At 48.3% G+C, this 18,094-nt stretch overlaps 1 protein-coding gene across 3 annotated transcripts in view; it reads right to left on the bottom strand.

Moving 5' to 3' along the window:
• Positions 1 to 11,899, bottom strand: part of LOC135563975 (mucin-2-like) — a 31,166-nt gene extending 19,267 nt beyond the window's left edge. For all 3 annotated transcript variants that reach the window (XM_065008301.1, XM_065008302.1, XM_065008303.1), the window contains exons 1-2: positions 11,559 to 11,899; positions 5,801 to 5,866 (exon numbers count right to left, since the gene is read on the bottom strand). In XM_065008301.1, the coding sequence (XP_064864373.1) occupies positions 5,801 to 5,866; positions 11,559 to 11,729 (237 nt within the window). In that variant the 5' untranslated portion in view covers positions 11,730 to 11,899. The remainder of the gene's footprint in view (positions 1 to 5,800; positions 5,867 to 11,558) is intronic.
• Between the last annotated feature and the right edge of the window lie 6,195 nt (positions 11,900 to 18,094).

Genomic DNA, 18,094 nt, shown 5'->3' with positions numbered 1-18,094 from the left:
AGTGTGGTCCTGAAAGGGACATAAAAACATAGTGTGGTCCTGAAAGGGACAACAAAAACATAGTGTGGTCCTGAAAGGGACAACAAAAACATAGTGTGGTCCTGAAAGGGACAACAAAAACATAGTGTGGTCCTGAAAGGGACAACAAAACATAGTGAGGTCCTGAAAGGGACAACAAAAACATAGTGTGGTCCTGAAAGGGACAACAAAAACATAGTGTGGTCCTGAAAGGGACAACAAAAACATAGTGTGGTCCTGAAAGGGACAACAAAACATAGTGAGGTCCTGAAAGGGACAACAAAAACATAGTGAGGTCATGAAAGGGACATCAAAACATAGTGTGGTCCTGAAAGGGACATCAAAACATAGTGTGGTCCTGAAAGGGACATAAAAACATAGTGTGGTCCTGAAAGGGACATCAAACACATAGTGTGGTCCTGAAAGGGACATCAAACACATAGTGTGGTCCTGAAAGGGACATCAAAACATAGTGTGGTCCTGAAAGGGACATAAAAACATAGTGTGGTCCTGAAAGGGACATCAAACACATAGTGTGGTCCTGAAAGGGACATCAAAAACATAGTGTGGTCCTGAAAGGGACATCAAACACATAGTGTGGTCCTGAAAGGGACATCAAAAACATAGTGTGGTCCTGAAAGGGACAACAAGAACATAGTGAGGTCCTGAAAGGGACATCAAAAACATAGTGTGGGGCAGGGAGAGAGAGAAAGAAAGATTAGATGTATCCTGTTTTTTCGATCAATCAAATAAAATCCCAGTTTCCAAATACTGTAAATAAAGCAACATAAAGTCATTCTCCACATGCAACGTGAAGGAGAATCACAGCATTAATTAAACGTGATCGCCAACGTACAGACAATTCAAATAATGCACGTCATCTTCAGTGCCCCCTTGTGTCTGAAGATCAGATCTCAGGCTACATACATTCTCAACACAGCAGGAGAAAGCTTCAACCTCTCCCTGCCTTTTTTTAACAGCTTTCTTGACAACACACCCCCCCACCCAGCCACCCACACACACACCCAGCCACCCACACACACACCCAGTCACCCACACACACACCCAGCCACCCACCCACACACCCAGCCACACACACACTTCTGTGAGGATGATAAAGATTATTTGAGCACACAGGACATGGTCCTATTGCTATTTAAACAAGGGTCGTGCTGAGATAAAAGCAGGCGGGACGGTCAATACTAAACTTGTGGGGGGGTGGGGCTGCACACGCCACACTACCCACTGTACGCCAGCCAGGGGAAATGACTCAGCCCACAGACTCAGTGCCAGGGACTAATTCACTCCCTCTCTGGCCTTTAGAGAACAAACACCCAAATGTAATAAAATACCCACTGACACACACACGGAGAGAGGACATTTATTTGTCTTGGATTCCCGGCTACATCTGAGACACCTAAACAAAGTTCACCTCGTCTTTCATCTATCCCTTAACCCTAAACACACATGCACATAAACACACAACCACAGAAGCAGGCATGAACGCACACGCGCACACACACACACACACACACACACACACACACACACACACACACACACACACACACACACACACACACACACACACACACACACACACACACACACACACACACACACACACACACACACACACACACACACACACACACCAGGGAGTCTGTGGAGATGAGCCCTCAGTACCCCTCAGACACAGAGAAAGGGAGGCTTACTGTCTGTGACTTATGTGACTCATACAGGGAGGATCAGCCTTAAATCCCTCCACCATCTACACTCATTCCCTCTCCTCTGAGGGTTTACACATTTGCATTCTTGTGAAGAAAAGAGGAAGAAGTGAGGAAGAAGAACAAGAGAACAAAGGTCCTGGAGCATGCCCTCCTCCTCACTCCTCTTCCTCACTCCCTCCATCTCCCCACACTCCCGCCCACTGAAGAGCTTTATGAGGTGAGAAGGGTGTCATCCAGCCCACAACCTGTCAGACCGTCAGAGGGCAGGTCTCAACACGCCCTTTACGGCAGGACCCTGCCATTACAACCCCACATACACACACACATACAGACACATACACACACATACACACGCCTTACCTTCTAAGTCCCGCTTGAACTACCCCCAAAGCTGTAGTTGTCCTGGTCTCTTAATTGGGTAACAGATACACACAACTGTACACACACATTTTTCACACCTGTATAACTAGAATGATTTTACTCAACCATGATGAGGTTCACTCAGTGTTGGTATTTCAAGCAGCCTCCCACTCTGACACACCCACTCTGACACACCCTGACGGCTCACTCCATCCTGATTGATCTTCTTAGAGCAACAGAGTAGAGCCTATGACTACACCTAGGCTCCTGCAGGGCCCCAGGAAACAGCCTGACCTCCTGGCATCAGGCAGCCCACACGCCGGCCTCACACAGAACAGCCCAAAGCCAGCCCTGGCTAATGTCATTACGGCCTGTTTGTGGTCAACAGCTCCCTGATGGGGATGTACAAGCACTGGAAGATGAATGTAGGAAGTCTATTAGTCAGAGTCCCAGATGGCCTGCAGAGGAGAGGCCGGCGTGCGCTCTCGACCCCTCCAAACACACACACGCTAACACACACGCTTACACACAGGCTCACACTCACTTAATTGCACTTTTTCTGAGTGAACCCACTGACAAGGAGACGACTCGAGGCGAAACAGAAGTGTGTTTCTGTGCCGTGTGTGTCTGTCTAGAGGAGGAACAGAGAATTCCTCACAGAGAGCCTGGCGTATAAGAAAGCCAGGCTTAGGCTCTAACAAGGTTAAACCCATGAAAAAGAGTGACTTTTTAAATGATGGAGATTTGTGTTTCTGCGGGGTGTAATTAGCTTTGCTCTGGTAGAGGAGAAGTTTGGGGTGGGGGAGGTTTGTGGGGGGATGACAGTGGAGCGCATTGTGGAGTCCAGCGGATTCAGCGGAGTAAATCTGATTATCAGCTCGTGTCAGAAGCCAGGCTCAGATGCAGCTTAGCATTCAGAGCAACTGTCTACTTTCACTGAGAGACAATGACCCTGCTTTGCTTTTCAGGCCCCTGCAGTAGTCCCAGTGGCCCCGCCAACTCGTCCTCCTAACCCCACATCCACCATCCACGCCCGGCACAACAGGCCCACTACCCCAACACAACAACACGACAGGCCCACTGTCCCAACACAACAACACGACAGGCCCACTACCCCAACACAACAACACGACAGGCCCACTACCCCAACACAACAACACGACAGGCCCACTCCCCCAACACGACAACTCAACAGGCCCATTACCCCAACACAACAACACGACAGGCCCTCTATCCCAACACAACAACACGACAGGCCCACTACCCCAACATAACAGGCCCACTACCCCAACACAACAGGCCCACTACCCCAACACAACAACACGACAGGCCCACTACCCCAACATAACAGGCCCACTACCCCAACACAACAACACGACAGGCCAACTACCCCAACACAACAGGCCCACTACCCCAACGCAACAACACGACAGGCCCACTTCCCCAACAACACGACAGGCCCACTGCCCCAACACAACAACACGACAGGCCCACTACCCCAACACAACAACACGACATGCCCACTCCCCCAACACGACAAGACCATAACCCCAACAAAACAGGCCCACTACCCCAACACGACAGGCCCACCAACACAACAGGCTCATTACCCCAACACCACGACAGGCCCACTACCCCAACACAACAACTCAACAGGCCCATTACCCCAACACAACAACATGACAGGCCCTCTATCCCAACACAACAACACGACAGGCCCTCTATCCCAACACAACAACACGACAGGCCCACTACTCCAACATAACAGGCCCACTACCCCAACACAACAACACGACAGGCCAACTACCCCAACACAACAGGCCCACTACCCCAACACAACAACAGAACAGGCCCACTACCCCAACACAACAACACGACAGGCCCACTCCCCCAATACAACAACTCAACAGGCCCTCTATTCCAACACAACAACACGACAGGCCCACTACCCCAACACAACAACACAACAGGCCCACTACCCCAACACAACAACACAACAGGCCCACTACCCCAACGCAACAACACGACAGGCCCACTACCCCAACACAACAGTACAAAGCTCTAGCCATTGTTATTGGCTGGGCCCCACTGAGTGGTAGAGATCGTCTTCCTTTGAAAACAGTGTTGTTTGGTAGAATAGAACAATAAGAACAATGGCCATGCCAGCTTTGGCATAATGTCTTGGCATAATGATCAGTGTTAGTCCACCGGTGTGGTCACTGGTTACACTGATTCAGCAGCACCATGCCCTGGTATGCAGAGAGGGCAATACTACTGTAACCACTGGCAGAGCCTGAGACAACAGAACACTATACAAGACAGATCCTGGAACTGTTAAACTGACAGCTAACTCCTTCTGTAAACACCCATATGTATAAATAACCTATCCTGGAACCAGTGCTCTTGTTTGAGCACCTGTGGTTGGTTTGTGTCCGTGTGCATTCTGCAGCCTACTGTCTCGGTACTCCCCGTGTCCTGGGTGACAGTAATGGGAGATCGGAGGCATCGTGTCCTGGGTGATAGTAGTGGGAGATCGGAGGCATCGTGTCCTGGGTGACAGTAATGGGAGATCGGAGGCATCGTGTCCTGGGTGACAGTAGTGGGAAATCGGAGGCATCGTGTCCTGGGTGACAGTAGTGGGAGATCGGAGGCACCGTGTCCTGGGTGATAGTAGTGGGAGATCGGAGGCACCGTGTCCTGGGTGACAGTAGTGGGAGATCGGAGGCACCGTGTCCTGGGTGATAGTAGTGGGAGATCGGAGGCACCGTGTCCTGGGTGACAGTAGTGGGAGATCAGAGGCATCGTGTCCTGGGTGACAGTAGTGGGAGATCGGAGGCACCGTGTCCTGGGTGACAGTAGTGGGAGATCGGAGGCACCGTGTCCTGGGTGATAGTAGTGGGAGATCGGAGGCACCGTGTCCTGGGTGACAGTAGTGGGAGATCAGAGGCATCGTGTCCTGGGTGACAGTAGTGGGAGATCGAAGGCACCGTGTCCTGGGTGACAGTAGTGGGAGATCAGAGGCATCGTGTCCTGGGTGACAGTAGTGGGAGATCGGAAGCATCGGGGGAGTGGCGGACCACTGGTTCAACAGCCTGTCTGCTTGGCCTCTCCAATGGGCCTGTTTGGACTGGGACGGCCCATAAAGTTCAGTGTGGAGTTGAACTGTCACCGTTAGACAGGAGCTGTTGACCGTTACTCGTTACAACCCGATGATTTATCAGGTATTTCCAGTGCATAGAGAGGAGAGATAATGAGAGCAGGGTGATGCCGGGCTGATAAACTTGGTCAATACAGAAGTGCTGAAGGCAGTTGAAGATGTAAATGAGGCTGTAAGGACCAGCGAACGTCTTTGTCCCTCCTTTTCACTTGTTTGTTTAACCAGAGGCCAAGACAGGAAGCCAGCCCACACAACTCTGCTGTCGCCATGGCAACCCCACTGTTAATTGTGGCACAACTACTCACAGAGCCCTTTAGAGAGTAGGGGAGAGGTGGGGACAAGCTTGTGTGTGTGTGTGTGTGTATGTGTGTGTGTAAGTGTGTGTTTTATGCATGCCTGTGTGTATGTGTGAATTTTTGCAGTTTTTGCATTTTTGTGTGTAATGTAACAGTGCACCTTATACAGATTGTGGTTGTATTACTCTACATAGCTGTACATGTGCTGTGTATAGTTAGAGTTGTATTTTGGCACTCACTGTGTAGTGGTAGAGTCCTCGATCCCACAAGATGGCCTTGCTGACAAAGGACAGATAACAAGGTGCCTGGGAAACAGACAGGACAACAGACATCAGTGAGCACAACACACACACACACAGAACAAGGCATACCAAATCATCTCAGGCCATTCTTAAACCTGTCAGAAAGGAACATTCAACATCAAATCCTTTCAGGTCATTTCTCAATTGTAAAGAGTTCAGAAAAAGTACAGAAACACTATTGTAGACCAAGACAAATGTATCAACTTTAGATGAACTAATGCTGATGGAGAGAGTGTTGAGCCAGTGTTGTGGCTGGAAAGAAAGAAAGAAAGAAAGAAAGAAAGAAAGAAAGACAGAAAAAAGACAGACAGACAGACAGACAGACAGACAGACAGACAGACAGACAGACAGACAGACAGCTCCATAGACATCCCTGTGAAACGCCTCCTGGTGCATCAATTTCCCCTCTGTCTCTATAATGAGCTGGTCTGTACCACTATTCCACTACTCCAGTCTCCAGCAGTCAAGCTATGCTGTAGCACAGACTGGACACTTCATCATAGGGATAGCCAATTGTAATGTCTCCATTCAAACACATCTTTGTTCTATCTGTTCAGTTATCAGACTGCTTTTGGTTTGACACTTTTTGGTCCATGTGTGACTTAACAGCCCTTTTACCAGCTCGGCTCCATGGGATGGACAGCACAGTGTCTGGGTGTGTCCATCAGTCTGACCCATGGGGCATTGGGGCACTATGTTAAGCTCATCAATCACCAAGAGACGTGCACACATCCCCATCGGAAACCCAGCCGCAGTCACCAGTGGAGCTCATCCATCTCTCTTTGCAGCGGATGGCAGCTCCCAGAGCCCCTGAGTCAGCTCAAGGCCTGGGCCACTCCAGGGTGTGAGAGGAGAGATCCTCCCAGGGCTCACCCCTCATTCATGGGCCATAACCCCACCCCGGAGTGGGTGACGGGGCACAAGGGCCTCAGAAGGACGAGTACAATGGAACTTGCCTTGTGAGAGGACTGCTCTGACCCCCAGCCCCCCTTTGAGAGTTGTGTGGTGGACCTTCCTGACCTGTGCCAGCTTGTGCCAGTCTGCTCTCAAGATGGCTACAGGGAAGTATCGGGACTGACCATCTCCAGGACATGGAGTGACAGGGTAGTATTGAGTCTGCCCATCTCCAGGACATGGAGTGACAGGGTAGTATTGAGTCTACCCATCTCCAAGACCTGGAGTGACAGGGTAGTATTGAGTCTACCCATCTCCAAGACCTGGAGTGACAGGGTAGTATTGAGTCTACCCATCTCCAAGACCTGGAGTGACAGGGCAGTATTGAGTCTACCCATCTCCAGGACATGGAGTGACAGGGTAGTATTGAGTCTACCCATCTCCAAGATCTGGAGTGACAGGGCAGTACTGGGTCTACCCATCACCAAGACCTGGAGTGACAGGATAGTATTGAGTCTACCCATCTCCAGGACATGGAGTGACAGGGCAGTACTGGGTCTACCCATCTCCAGGACATGGAGTGACAGGGCAGTACTGGGTCTACCCATCTCCAGGACATGGAGTGACAGGGCAGTACTGGGTCTACCCATCTCCAGGACATGGAGTGACAGGGCAGTATTGGGTCTGCCCATCTCCAGGACCTGGAGTGACAGGGCAGTATTGGGTCTGCCCATCTCCAGGACCTGGAGTGACAGGGCAGTATTGGGTCTGCCCATCACCAAGACCTGGAGTGACAGGGCAGTACTGGGTCTACCCATCTCCAAGTCCTGGAGTGACAGGGCAGTATTGGGTCTACCCATCTCCAAGACCTGGAGTGACAGGGCAGTACTGGGTCTACCCATCTCCAAGACCTGGAGTGACAGGGCAGTACTGGGTCTACCCATCTCCAGGACATGGAGTGACAGGGCAGTACTGGGTCTACCCATCTCCAAGACCTGGAGTGACAGGGCAGTATTGGGTCTGCCCATCACCAAGACCTGGAGTGACAGGGCAGCATCAGGTCTACCCATCTCCAAGTCCTGGAGTGACAAGTAGCCTTTGTATGTATGGGCCTCTCCTGCTCTGTGCAACAATGAACATCACCTCTACAGATGATGACAGACATTATATCGGACAATATTTTTAAATAAGTCAACTTATTAGAAAAACACACCACAATATGCTCAGCCATTAACTTCTTCGAGATAGGGGGCGCTCTTTTAATTTTTGGATAAAAAACGTTCCCGTTTTAAACAAGATATTTTGTCACGAAAAGATGCTCGACAATGCATGTAATTGACAGCTTTGGAAAGAAAAAACACTGACGTTTCCAAAACTGCAAAGATATTATCTGTGAGTGCCCCATAACTAATGCTACAGGCGAAACCAAGATGAAATTTCATACAGGAAAGGGTTCAGATTTTGAATGCCCTGTGTTCCAATGTCTCCTTATATGGCTGTGAATGCGCCAGGAATGAGCCTGCACTTTCTGTCATTTCCCCAAGGTGTCTGCAGCATTGTGATGTATTTGTAGGCATATCATTGGAAGATTGACCATAAGAGACTACATTTACCAGGTGTCCTCCGTCGAAATTATTGCGTAATCTCCAGGTCCATGCACGTTCCATTTTCTTCAGAGGAGAAAGTAAACTGCCATGAATGATTTATCATCGATAGATATGTGAAAAACACCTTGAGGATTGATTCTAAACAACGTTTGCCATGTTTCTGTCGATATTATGGAGTTAATTTGGAAAAATTTTCGCGTTGTAATGACTTAATTTTCGGGGGTTTTCTTACCCAAACGTGATGAATAAAACGGAGCGATTTGTCCTACACAAATAATATTTTTGGAAAAACTGAACATTTGCTATCTAACTGAGAGTCTCCTCATTGAAAACATCTGAAGTTCTTCAAATGTAAATGATTTTATTTGAATGCTTTTCTTGTTTTTGTGAAAATGTTGCATGCTGAATGCTAGGCTTAATGGTATGCTAGCTATCAATACTCTTACACAAATGCTTGTTTAGCTATGGTTCAAAAGCATATTTTGAAAATCTGAGATAACAGTGTTGTTAACAAAAGGCTAAGCTTGAGAGCTAATATATTTATTTCATTTCATTTGGAATTTCATGAATAGTTAACGTTGCGTTATGCTAATGAGCTTGAGGCTATAAATAGGATCCCGGATACAGGATTGCTCGTCGCAACAGGTTAATGGCAGTCCATCTGAATAATTACCAGGAGATGGACAACAACCAATTTCCCCATAAATTGTGAATGCATTGGTTAGGACACGATGACCTTGTTGTCACTAATTCCACATTGAATGTGAAACCCAGTACATTTACACACCAGAGGATGGCAGTGGATGGGGGAATTGTGAGTTGGGGATAATTGCAAATCACACTGGGAATAGAGAAAAGAGAGGACAAGAGGAGGACAGGAAGGGGAAAGGGGGATGTATAGTGCATAGTGTTTTACCCAGACTCCTTTTGCTCAGCTACCAAATATGTCCAATTTCACCAGACTGCCAGAACAGTGCTGTGATGAATAAGGACCAGAGCTCATTCCCAGTCATGAACTGTGCTGCTGGGAGAGGCCCTGAGCCCTGAGCCTGTTACTAAACATGAGAGATGAGCCAGACGGCAAGAAGGCACACAGACAGTAATTACATGTCATATTAATGGTGTAAAACTACACCCCAGTGAACATGGCAGGGAAGTGGGGTCATTCCAATCTGATCAATCTATCCTTTTCATCATTTACGTTTATATTATTCATTTATTACTCTTTTCTTTTAGCTTCCGGCACCTGGTATTCCCAGGCGGTCTCCCGTCCCAGCACTAACCACTAACAAGCATGTTCAGGGTAGTACGGCCACAATCATATTTTTTTTTACCCTGTTTTCTCCCTGAATTAGATCCCTTGGCTCATCTCTGCAACTCCTCAATGGGCTCAGAAGAGGCGATTGCGAAGGTGGAGTCCTCTGAAACATGACCCGCCTGGCCGACTACTTCTTATCACACTGCTCGCTTAACCCGGATGTCAGCCGCAACAACGTGTCGGAGGAAACACTGTTCGACTAATGACCGGCGTCAGCTCGCAGACGCCCGATCCTGTCACAAGGAGTCGCCAGAGTACGATGAGCCAAGGAAAGCCCTAACGGTCAAACCCCCCCTACCCTGGAGGGCCCTGGGCCTATGAGCCTCACGGTCACAGCCGGTTGTGACACAGCCTGGGATCAAACCCTAATTCAGATGATGAGATTAGGTACAGGTAGATTCCTGGCAGATGGAGTTTCCACTAGCTTGTGTCTCAAGGCCCCCCACCCCTCCTCTCCACCGACCTCAGGCACTTCCTGCCAGGGGGCGCTGTTTACCGTTGCACGGCCGCAGCATGGGCTGCCAGGCTCCTGGCCTCAGAGGGCAGGAAATGCTGACTTGCTAGTCCAGTGGCAGTCAAAAGGGGAAATATGCTGGGAGCTTATCAATAACGAGTAGGTGGAAAAGGGGAGATCAAATTACCAATGAAGGGATAATTACCAAAGTGGTGGCTGGTCTTGCTCCCTCTACCCTCTCTGTCTCCTCTCTACCCTCTTTCTCCCATCCCACTTTCCCTTGTCCTCTCAGATTTGTGGCCATCTGCCTGTGTTTCTCAGGGGATCCCTTTCTCCTCTCCTGAGTACGAGACGGGATGTTTTATTAATTCACTTTCACCTGATTACACCCTCTCTGTGAGCCAGCGTACATTAATAGGCATTTCATCAACGTTTAATCAAGGCTGCAGCACAGCGAACAGAGAACCAGGGATCAGAGCATCCTGATCAGAGCATCCTGTTGAGGTCAGCAATAAAGGGCCAATACAATGACATATGATTGCATTAGGGAGCACACACACACACACACACACACACACACACCATAGCAACACAAAGGACTACCATAGCAACACAAAAGACAAGGACAACACACTAAGCGCGCACTGGAGGAACCACAGGTGTCGGAAGACAATGAGACCATTATACGACGCAAGATGGCACCGCGGACGAGGAGATCGGGTTCAGAAGACAATCATGCACAAGGCAAACCTATTACGGCCACACAAAAGAGCAGGGTTAGATCCCCAGCATGGACCGGACTAGGTTCAAATTAGAGACTAAACCAGAGAGCAGCCAGATCCAAAAGAGGAAGCCCAGGGTCAGCTATAATGAGAGCTGAATGTGAGCATCCAACCGGTCCTGTTTAATGGGGTTCATCCCCGCAAGGTCTGTGTCCTGCCTCTGGTGTGTGTACACATTTGGTTGTGGGTCAGGGGGCTGCAAGGGCTCCATGACCCCGAAGTGACCTCTGGGAGTCAGAGGGGACCCCCACTGGCAGGACAGAGCTCTCTTTATACTTTAATCTGGTAGCACAGAGGATCAATATGGCTACCATCGGCGCTGGTGATTGTGTGAGCAGGAGTTAGCGTTCCAGACATTTTCGGCCCCTCACCGGGTGGCTGGACACAAAGCCAGCATCCCTCTGCCACCCCGGTCACAATGACCTCTGGGACGGTGGCACACCACCGGCTAACCAACTTAACATTCATTAGTGTCAAAGAGGTGAACAGATGCTCAGGTCTTACAGCTCTTCTCTCTCATGTTCTCACCGTGGGACTCATTGAACATAGTTTGACGTGTTTTTCATTTGGGATATGGGAGAGGTCTGGCTTCAGTCCATTCTGCTGTTGATTAAGAGGAGGGCTCGGTGGCCAGACTCACCCTGTCCTGGTGGAGTGCTGTGCAGGAGCCATGTTGCCAGGTGATGGTGTTGACTGGATGTCTGGGCCGGGCCAGGAGCCTGGTGGGATGGTTATTCTGGTCTTGCTGTTCTCTGTCCAGTCTGTTCCCCCAGCAAGGCTCTGGCCCTCGCCCGTTCTCAATGACCCACATGTCCCTTGAACTAATCTCTCCGACCTCTCTATTAAACTGTAGCTTACATCCCCTCTCTGTCGCCCGACTGAGTGAGAGGACAATGTGACATCTACAGGTCTCATACTACAAAATATGCTCTTTCTCCATGATGTTGATATAGCTACCTCACTCTTGTAGCGACTGAATGGACATGGGGAGGAAGAGAATGAAATACCGTCCTGTGGGGGACTGAAACTGTTGTCATACGTGGATTATTGCTGTTAATAATTACCACCTTGTTAAACCAGTCTAAGTCACTGGTGCATGCTATTCCCAGAGTAAAAATAGATGAATGTAATATAATACCTACGAACGCAGAGTTGACTTTTCACCATAACTTTGAGGCACATTTACACACATTTCATGTTTTCTTATATGTCCTTCACATTTGGGTCAGGCGGGCCCTGTGAGCCTCCAAAGCCATTAATGAAAATCGTCCACCCACCCACCCACCCACCCACCCACCCACCCACCCACGCACGCACGCACGCACGCACGCACGCACGCACGCACACACACACACACACACACACACACACACACACACACACACACACACACACCTGGACAGAGAACTTTTCAGCCCAAATACAGAAAATAGACATGGATCACATTCTGGGCTGCTATAAGCATACATCTCCTAGCCATAATTACATTACAGAGGATATAGAGACCAAGCTATGTGGAAACAATGGACTCTATCAATTCCCCAAATCAGACCTCTTACGTGTGAATGTGTAAATGTGTATGTGCCTGTGTTTGTTCTAAACAGAGACCTATCAATCAAAGCTGATTATCTAGAGTGTGTCTGTCTTCAGTTGGATGTTTTTTAACTTAGAATATGTTTTGAGAGGACATTTTGTAAAAAACAGTAGTGACATATTAACAAACCCCAAACCAGAGAGTAACGGTAACCGTTGCCCCTAGTGACAAGAGACATTTAAACACACACTGACACACACAAGCTATCTTTTAGGTTGTTTGATATCTTTGACAGCCTTTCTGAATTGTATGTCTAGTAGAAGCTCTTTTCAAACTGATGAAAAGCTGAGAAATGCAACACAAGTTCTTGTAAAGCTGTTTTCCTTTCATGACCACCGTCCATCAACTTTGTAGAAGTTTACATTTTAGACAAAAGTCTTTTCCCATATGAACTCAATAAGGAAATGAGTTGTTTCGGACAGACTAAATCTTGGGGTGTATCTGAGCTCCTGACCCTGCCTATACAGGTCCCTTCCTAAAGTACACTCTCCCCTTGGCTCCCTCCGTTCTGCCCAACAGGGGTCTCTGCAATGCACCTTGGGTAATCCAGATGTCACAATGCCAGTTGCTAAGACACTGCTTGGAGATGCATTGTAAAGGGAAGCACAGCCTGGGATAAGTCACTGGCAGTCTGCTTCGTGCTGTGATGTCTCAACACTTTTTTACGATAATGGGTCATTTTCTTTGATATAGCTTATATCATTATTATAGTTATATCACCTTTATATTATGCTTGTCTGAATGCCCTGAATTGAACTGGCGTTTTTTCTTCTAAATGACACACCACAACTGATCTGACGTCAGATCCATAACAAGATTGATACTCCATTGCAATCCACAGGTTAAGTGTTGAACTAATGGGGTAACACTTCATTTTGAGGGTCTGCCTGTTACAGCATTATTACCACTTTGTCATCTACTGTTCTGTTCCCAAACCCTTTATTATAAGAACCTGAAAGCACATAGAAATGCTAAACAACACATCTTATGAATTGACTTAATGTAATGGTTTTTAAAAAACAAGGTAATTAAGCAATAAGGCCCAAGGGGTGCGGAATATGACCAAAAAACCACGGCTAAGGGCAACGTGGAGTGCCTGGATACAGACCTTAGCCGTGGTATATATCACAAACCCCTGAGGTGCCTTATTGCTATTATAAACTGGTTACCAATGTAATTAGAGCAGCAAAAATAACTTTTGTCATACCTGTGGTATACGGTCTGATATACCACGGCTGTCAGCCAATCAGCCTTCAGGGCTCGAACCACCCAGTTTATAATAATGTTTATAACCTGTTTAAAATCAAATGTCAAATAAATAGTTGCTAAGGCAATAGCATCCCCAGCACATTCACTCACAAAACATATGCATACACACACATTACACGCGCAAACACACAAAGCTGACAAAGCCCCATAAAAATACCAATACAAGCACATTCACGCTGTTCTAAGGGAGAGAGGACTGCCCACTCTGTGCTGCCCATTGTTGGCAGCAGGGCTGTGAATCAAAGGGGGACTATGACCTCTGCCCAGCAGGACTGAGGGGAACCCTGCTCCTCAGGCTCACTCCAGCTCCTGGTCCCTGCTCAGCCTGGGGCACCACACTGGGCCGCCCCTCTCGGTATCAACGTTTTTTCCTCATCTCATCAATCTGTCAGCTTAGCCCTGTGACACACTGCACAATATGGTCCCCGTATTCCTCCATTAGTGCCCTCTCTCTCAATATGGACCCAGCATTTCAATATTAATGACCTCTCTCCCACTGGGCAAGGCCCCTGTTCTGCCTAGTAACAACCATCAATACTATCCACAGCCATGCACATCCTCCTCATAGACAGGGTCACTATTCACTAGTCTATATTCATCAATACACAAAGCTGCATGCATTAACACCCATATTGGGTCAAAATGACATATTCAAAAACTATTCTGTGAGTGTCCCCACCAAGGAAACAGCTGGTGCAAAACTGGCACAAAGTAGGCCTATAAGAAAGAGTGGTATTCAAGAAACACAAAATGCTGGTCAACAGGCCCTCACCTATTCAGTACAAGTTGGACACATGTGTATGAGGGTAACAATCAGGGAGAAAGGGAGATTAAAAAAAAGAGAGAAAGAAAGAGAAAAGAGAAAAGAGAGAGTGTGTCTCTCTTTGGAGAACAATGCCACTCGATTGGACTCACTTTAGAAACAGACTATTCAATTAATTTCCAAGTAAGAAAAGGAGACTCCAAATTATACATGGAATCTCTTCAATGGTGATTCTCTTAAATAGCAAAAAGGGGGTAGGCTGGGGACTGTGTAAATTTGACATGTACAAGGTAGCAGGGCATAGTGATTGTTGCTTCCCCCCAAAACTTTTTTTTCTTTCAGAAAACCCTTTCCTTGCTGAATAGGCACCTATTAGTGACTCCATTTTAGGCACAGGGCTCTTCAATGGCTCCTCACTGTGAGTCTTTATCATAGTCAGGCCCTGAATGCAGGCAGCCCCCCTCCTCCACACCGAGCCCAGCTCCTCAGACTGTATAGATAGGTGCTGGAAGTGTGGTGGTGGCTGGGGTGGGGTGAGGTGGAGAGGTGGGGGTGAAGTGGGGTGTGCTGGGGTACTCTCGCACCATGTTTTGAGCTCCAGGTGTGGTGGGTTAAGCAGAGCGCTCTGAAGCCACTAAAGAGGACTCCATTGTACAGGCGCACACTTTCTTCGCCAGTATTCTACATGCATTAGCTGATCTCCATAAAGCCCCCCCCCAGGCCTCCGGCGAATCGCTGCACACCACCTTCAAGCCCCTGTATTGTTGCTGGATTATTCTGGAGTTGGACGAAAGAAAGAGAGGAAGGGAGAGGGATGTCTGTACTTTATCTCCAGGGGAGACGGAGAGTAACGAATGAGCTTTGTTAGAAAAGTGAGTTACAGGACCGAAGGCACCACAAAAACACCTGCAAGAAGACAGGCACACTCAGAGGCCAGGGCAAGGAGGTCCCGTTGTTTATCTAACTGTGCCACTGGCCCTCTTCCAAAATCTCAGTGTATCCCAACCTCATGTCAATCCCTCAATGTATTGTAGCCCCCACCCCAACAACAACACTGTATTATTCTACTATACATAACAATCCCTATCCACCCTTCAGTCCTCTAAAAATACAGTCCAGGACTAGTCCATCAGAATGTACCCTGGGCCAAGAAACCAACATTCTTTGAAAGGTTTAATAATTGTTACGGTTTGTGTGCCTGTGTGTACATGCATCTGTGTAAAAAACAGCTTTTCAAGAGGAGGGGAGTCACAGAGTTTATGCTGATGTGTGTGTATGTGTGTGTCTGGTTGAGAATGCAGAGAGTGAAGTTGAGAGAGAGGGGCTGTATATGATGAATATGGGGGCATTGTTCAGCCATGCTTACCTCCACGGGCAACCATCTGCTCCCTGTCAATGCGTCACCTGCTTGTCTGAGCCGTCTCCATGGAAACCGGGGGAGGGGGATTAGGAGAGGTTATGCCTTTGAAGGGAGGGGCCACAGCGACAGGCGAAGAGGAGGAGGTTGCCTGGGGAGACCAGAGGAAGGGTTACTCAGAGAATGGCGTCCTCTGGTGGCGGAAACTGTACGTCAGTGCATCACAATGTCAAATATGGGGCGAAAAGTTTTCCTGGGCAGGTCATGTGGTCAGGAAAAACTCTTGGCCCTATATACTTTCATGTCTCTGGTGATATCATGGAGCTCAGTTTGCAGGGATATTTCTGTGAATAATACTATGTATATAAAAGGCAGAGATTGGATGGGTGGTGATACTGAGAGGGGTACAGAACAGAATGGCTGGGGGGAGGGGAGTGAGAGAGGGGGGTCTGGCTTCACAGTGCACACACTCACTGCTGAGGAGGAGCAGCCTGCCACACATGGACGCTCACCTGGAGCCGTTCTCCTCAGACCCACAGAGAGAGAGAGGAACACAGCCCTGGGGGACAGGAGAAAGTCTGAGTGACAGGTGAAAGTGACCAAGTCATGGGGAGGAAACACCTATTGTGTTTGGTCAAGAGGGCAGAGAGCCGGAGCAGAGAGATAGGGCCTGCTCAGCCGCCCGCGTCCCTCCTAAAGACGAGGTCGTCAGCCAGCCTCCACACCCAGGGGCCTTTAATGGACTGAGGGGTCGGTTTAACTCACTCTCTTTACCTCATCGTTTAACCCCCCTCACACACACACACCCTTGGGTCACCAACTGCCAGGTTAGAGGCATAACCAAACCCCTCTCCCCCAGTACCCTTTTATGTTGTGGAAACAGACCCTAAGGCTAAAACGTATCTCATCAGTTAGGTCAGTTCTATTTGAGGTCAGTTCTACTTGGACTGGTGACAGACAGACTTCCTCTTTCAGTCTAAATAAAAGCTACACTATTGAGATTTGTATCTGCCTCTCTTCCTACCAACTTTCGATGGTATCATGGTAGTTTCCTAATACAAACACTGCACCACCCCTAAACTGACATTTCAGAATCAGATGTTATATGAAGTCAGAGAGACAACTGAATGGTGTCCAGAAAAAAATGCTTAAGTCCACCAGACACTTCAACCCAGATTCTACAGTAAAGTAGACCACGGTCTCCCATCATATGGAGTAATTATTACTCTCTATCCACCATTCTCCCAATGGGCCTACCGACATTGGGCCTGCATCCTCTCTGTGCTGGCCTGGGTGAGATGTGCTGTGATCCTGGGAGAGTTGCTGCCAGGGCCACGTGTAGCAGGGAGGTGGCTGGAGGTGACTTTCCTGGGTGTAAATGCAGCGGGTGAGCGTGTCTGAGCGTGTCTGTTGAGAAGCGGTGGGCGCACGGCTGCCCGTTCCCAGCGTGCGGCGAGGGGGTTAAGTGCCACAGAAAGACCTCCATTATCTGAGTGAGAACAGCCCATGTGGCTGGCCACACGACCCCCATTCCCCTTTCACTCTCTTTACAACAGCTCTGCTGAAAGCCTCAAAGTTGAATTCTCTCTGAGTTCAAGAAGAGTTTTGCACAATGACAGTGGAAACCCAGAGTAGATTCTTCAGCACCCCTGTGGACACTGGACTGGGGCTGGGAGACAGTGCACATGTGGACCCGATTCACAGGACTGCCATCAATCAGGCCATAAATCAACAACAACTCTCATTCTCTCATGAAGACACAATTAAGCCTCATAACTCTATAATTCCCCCCTGTCATCTGTCTGGGTTGGGAACCCAGCTTCCTAGTCTAGTCTCTACAATCACACAGACTCTGCAGTCTGCAGTTATTCAGACAAACACCACAACAACATAATTAAATCCTAGGTCTGTGTTGCATAATGATAGGGCAAATAATGACTCAAAAGATCTAAGAAACTCACAACAGCTAGAATACATGTGGGAAACATTCCGGGAATGGGTCCTGAGACAGGCAAAATTTTTATTCCTCACTATTTTTCACATGAAGCACCCAATTGACAAAATCTCCCAGAACACATTTGGCCCAAGGAGTACTTAGTGAGAACAGATGCTCTGTGTGAGACAGAGAGAAGAGGACTGAGGCTCTATGGAACAGGCCGTTGTCCGCACACACTTGGCCACTTCACATGAAGA

The sequence above is a fragment of the Oncorhynchus nerka genome, linkage group LG23, assembly GCF_034236695.1.
Source record: "Oncorhynchus nerka isolate Pitt River linkage group LG23, Oner_Uvic_2.0, whole genome shotgun sequence".
In the NCBI taxonomy this organism is placed as follows: domain Eukaryota; kingdom Metazoa; phylum Chordata; class Actinopteri; order Salmoniformes; family Salmonidae; genus Oncorhynchus; species Oncorhynchus nerka.
This window is presented reverse-complemented; position numbering and strand designations above follow the sequence as displayed.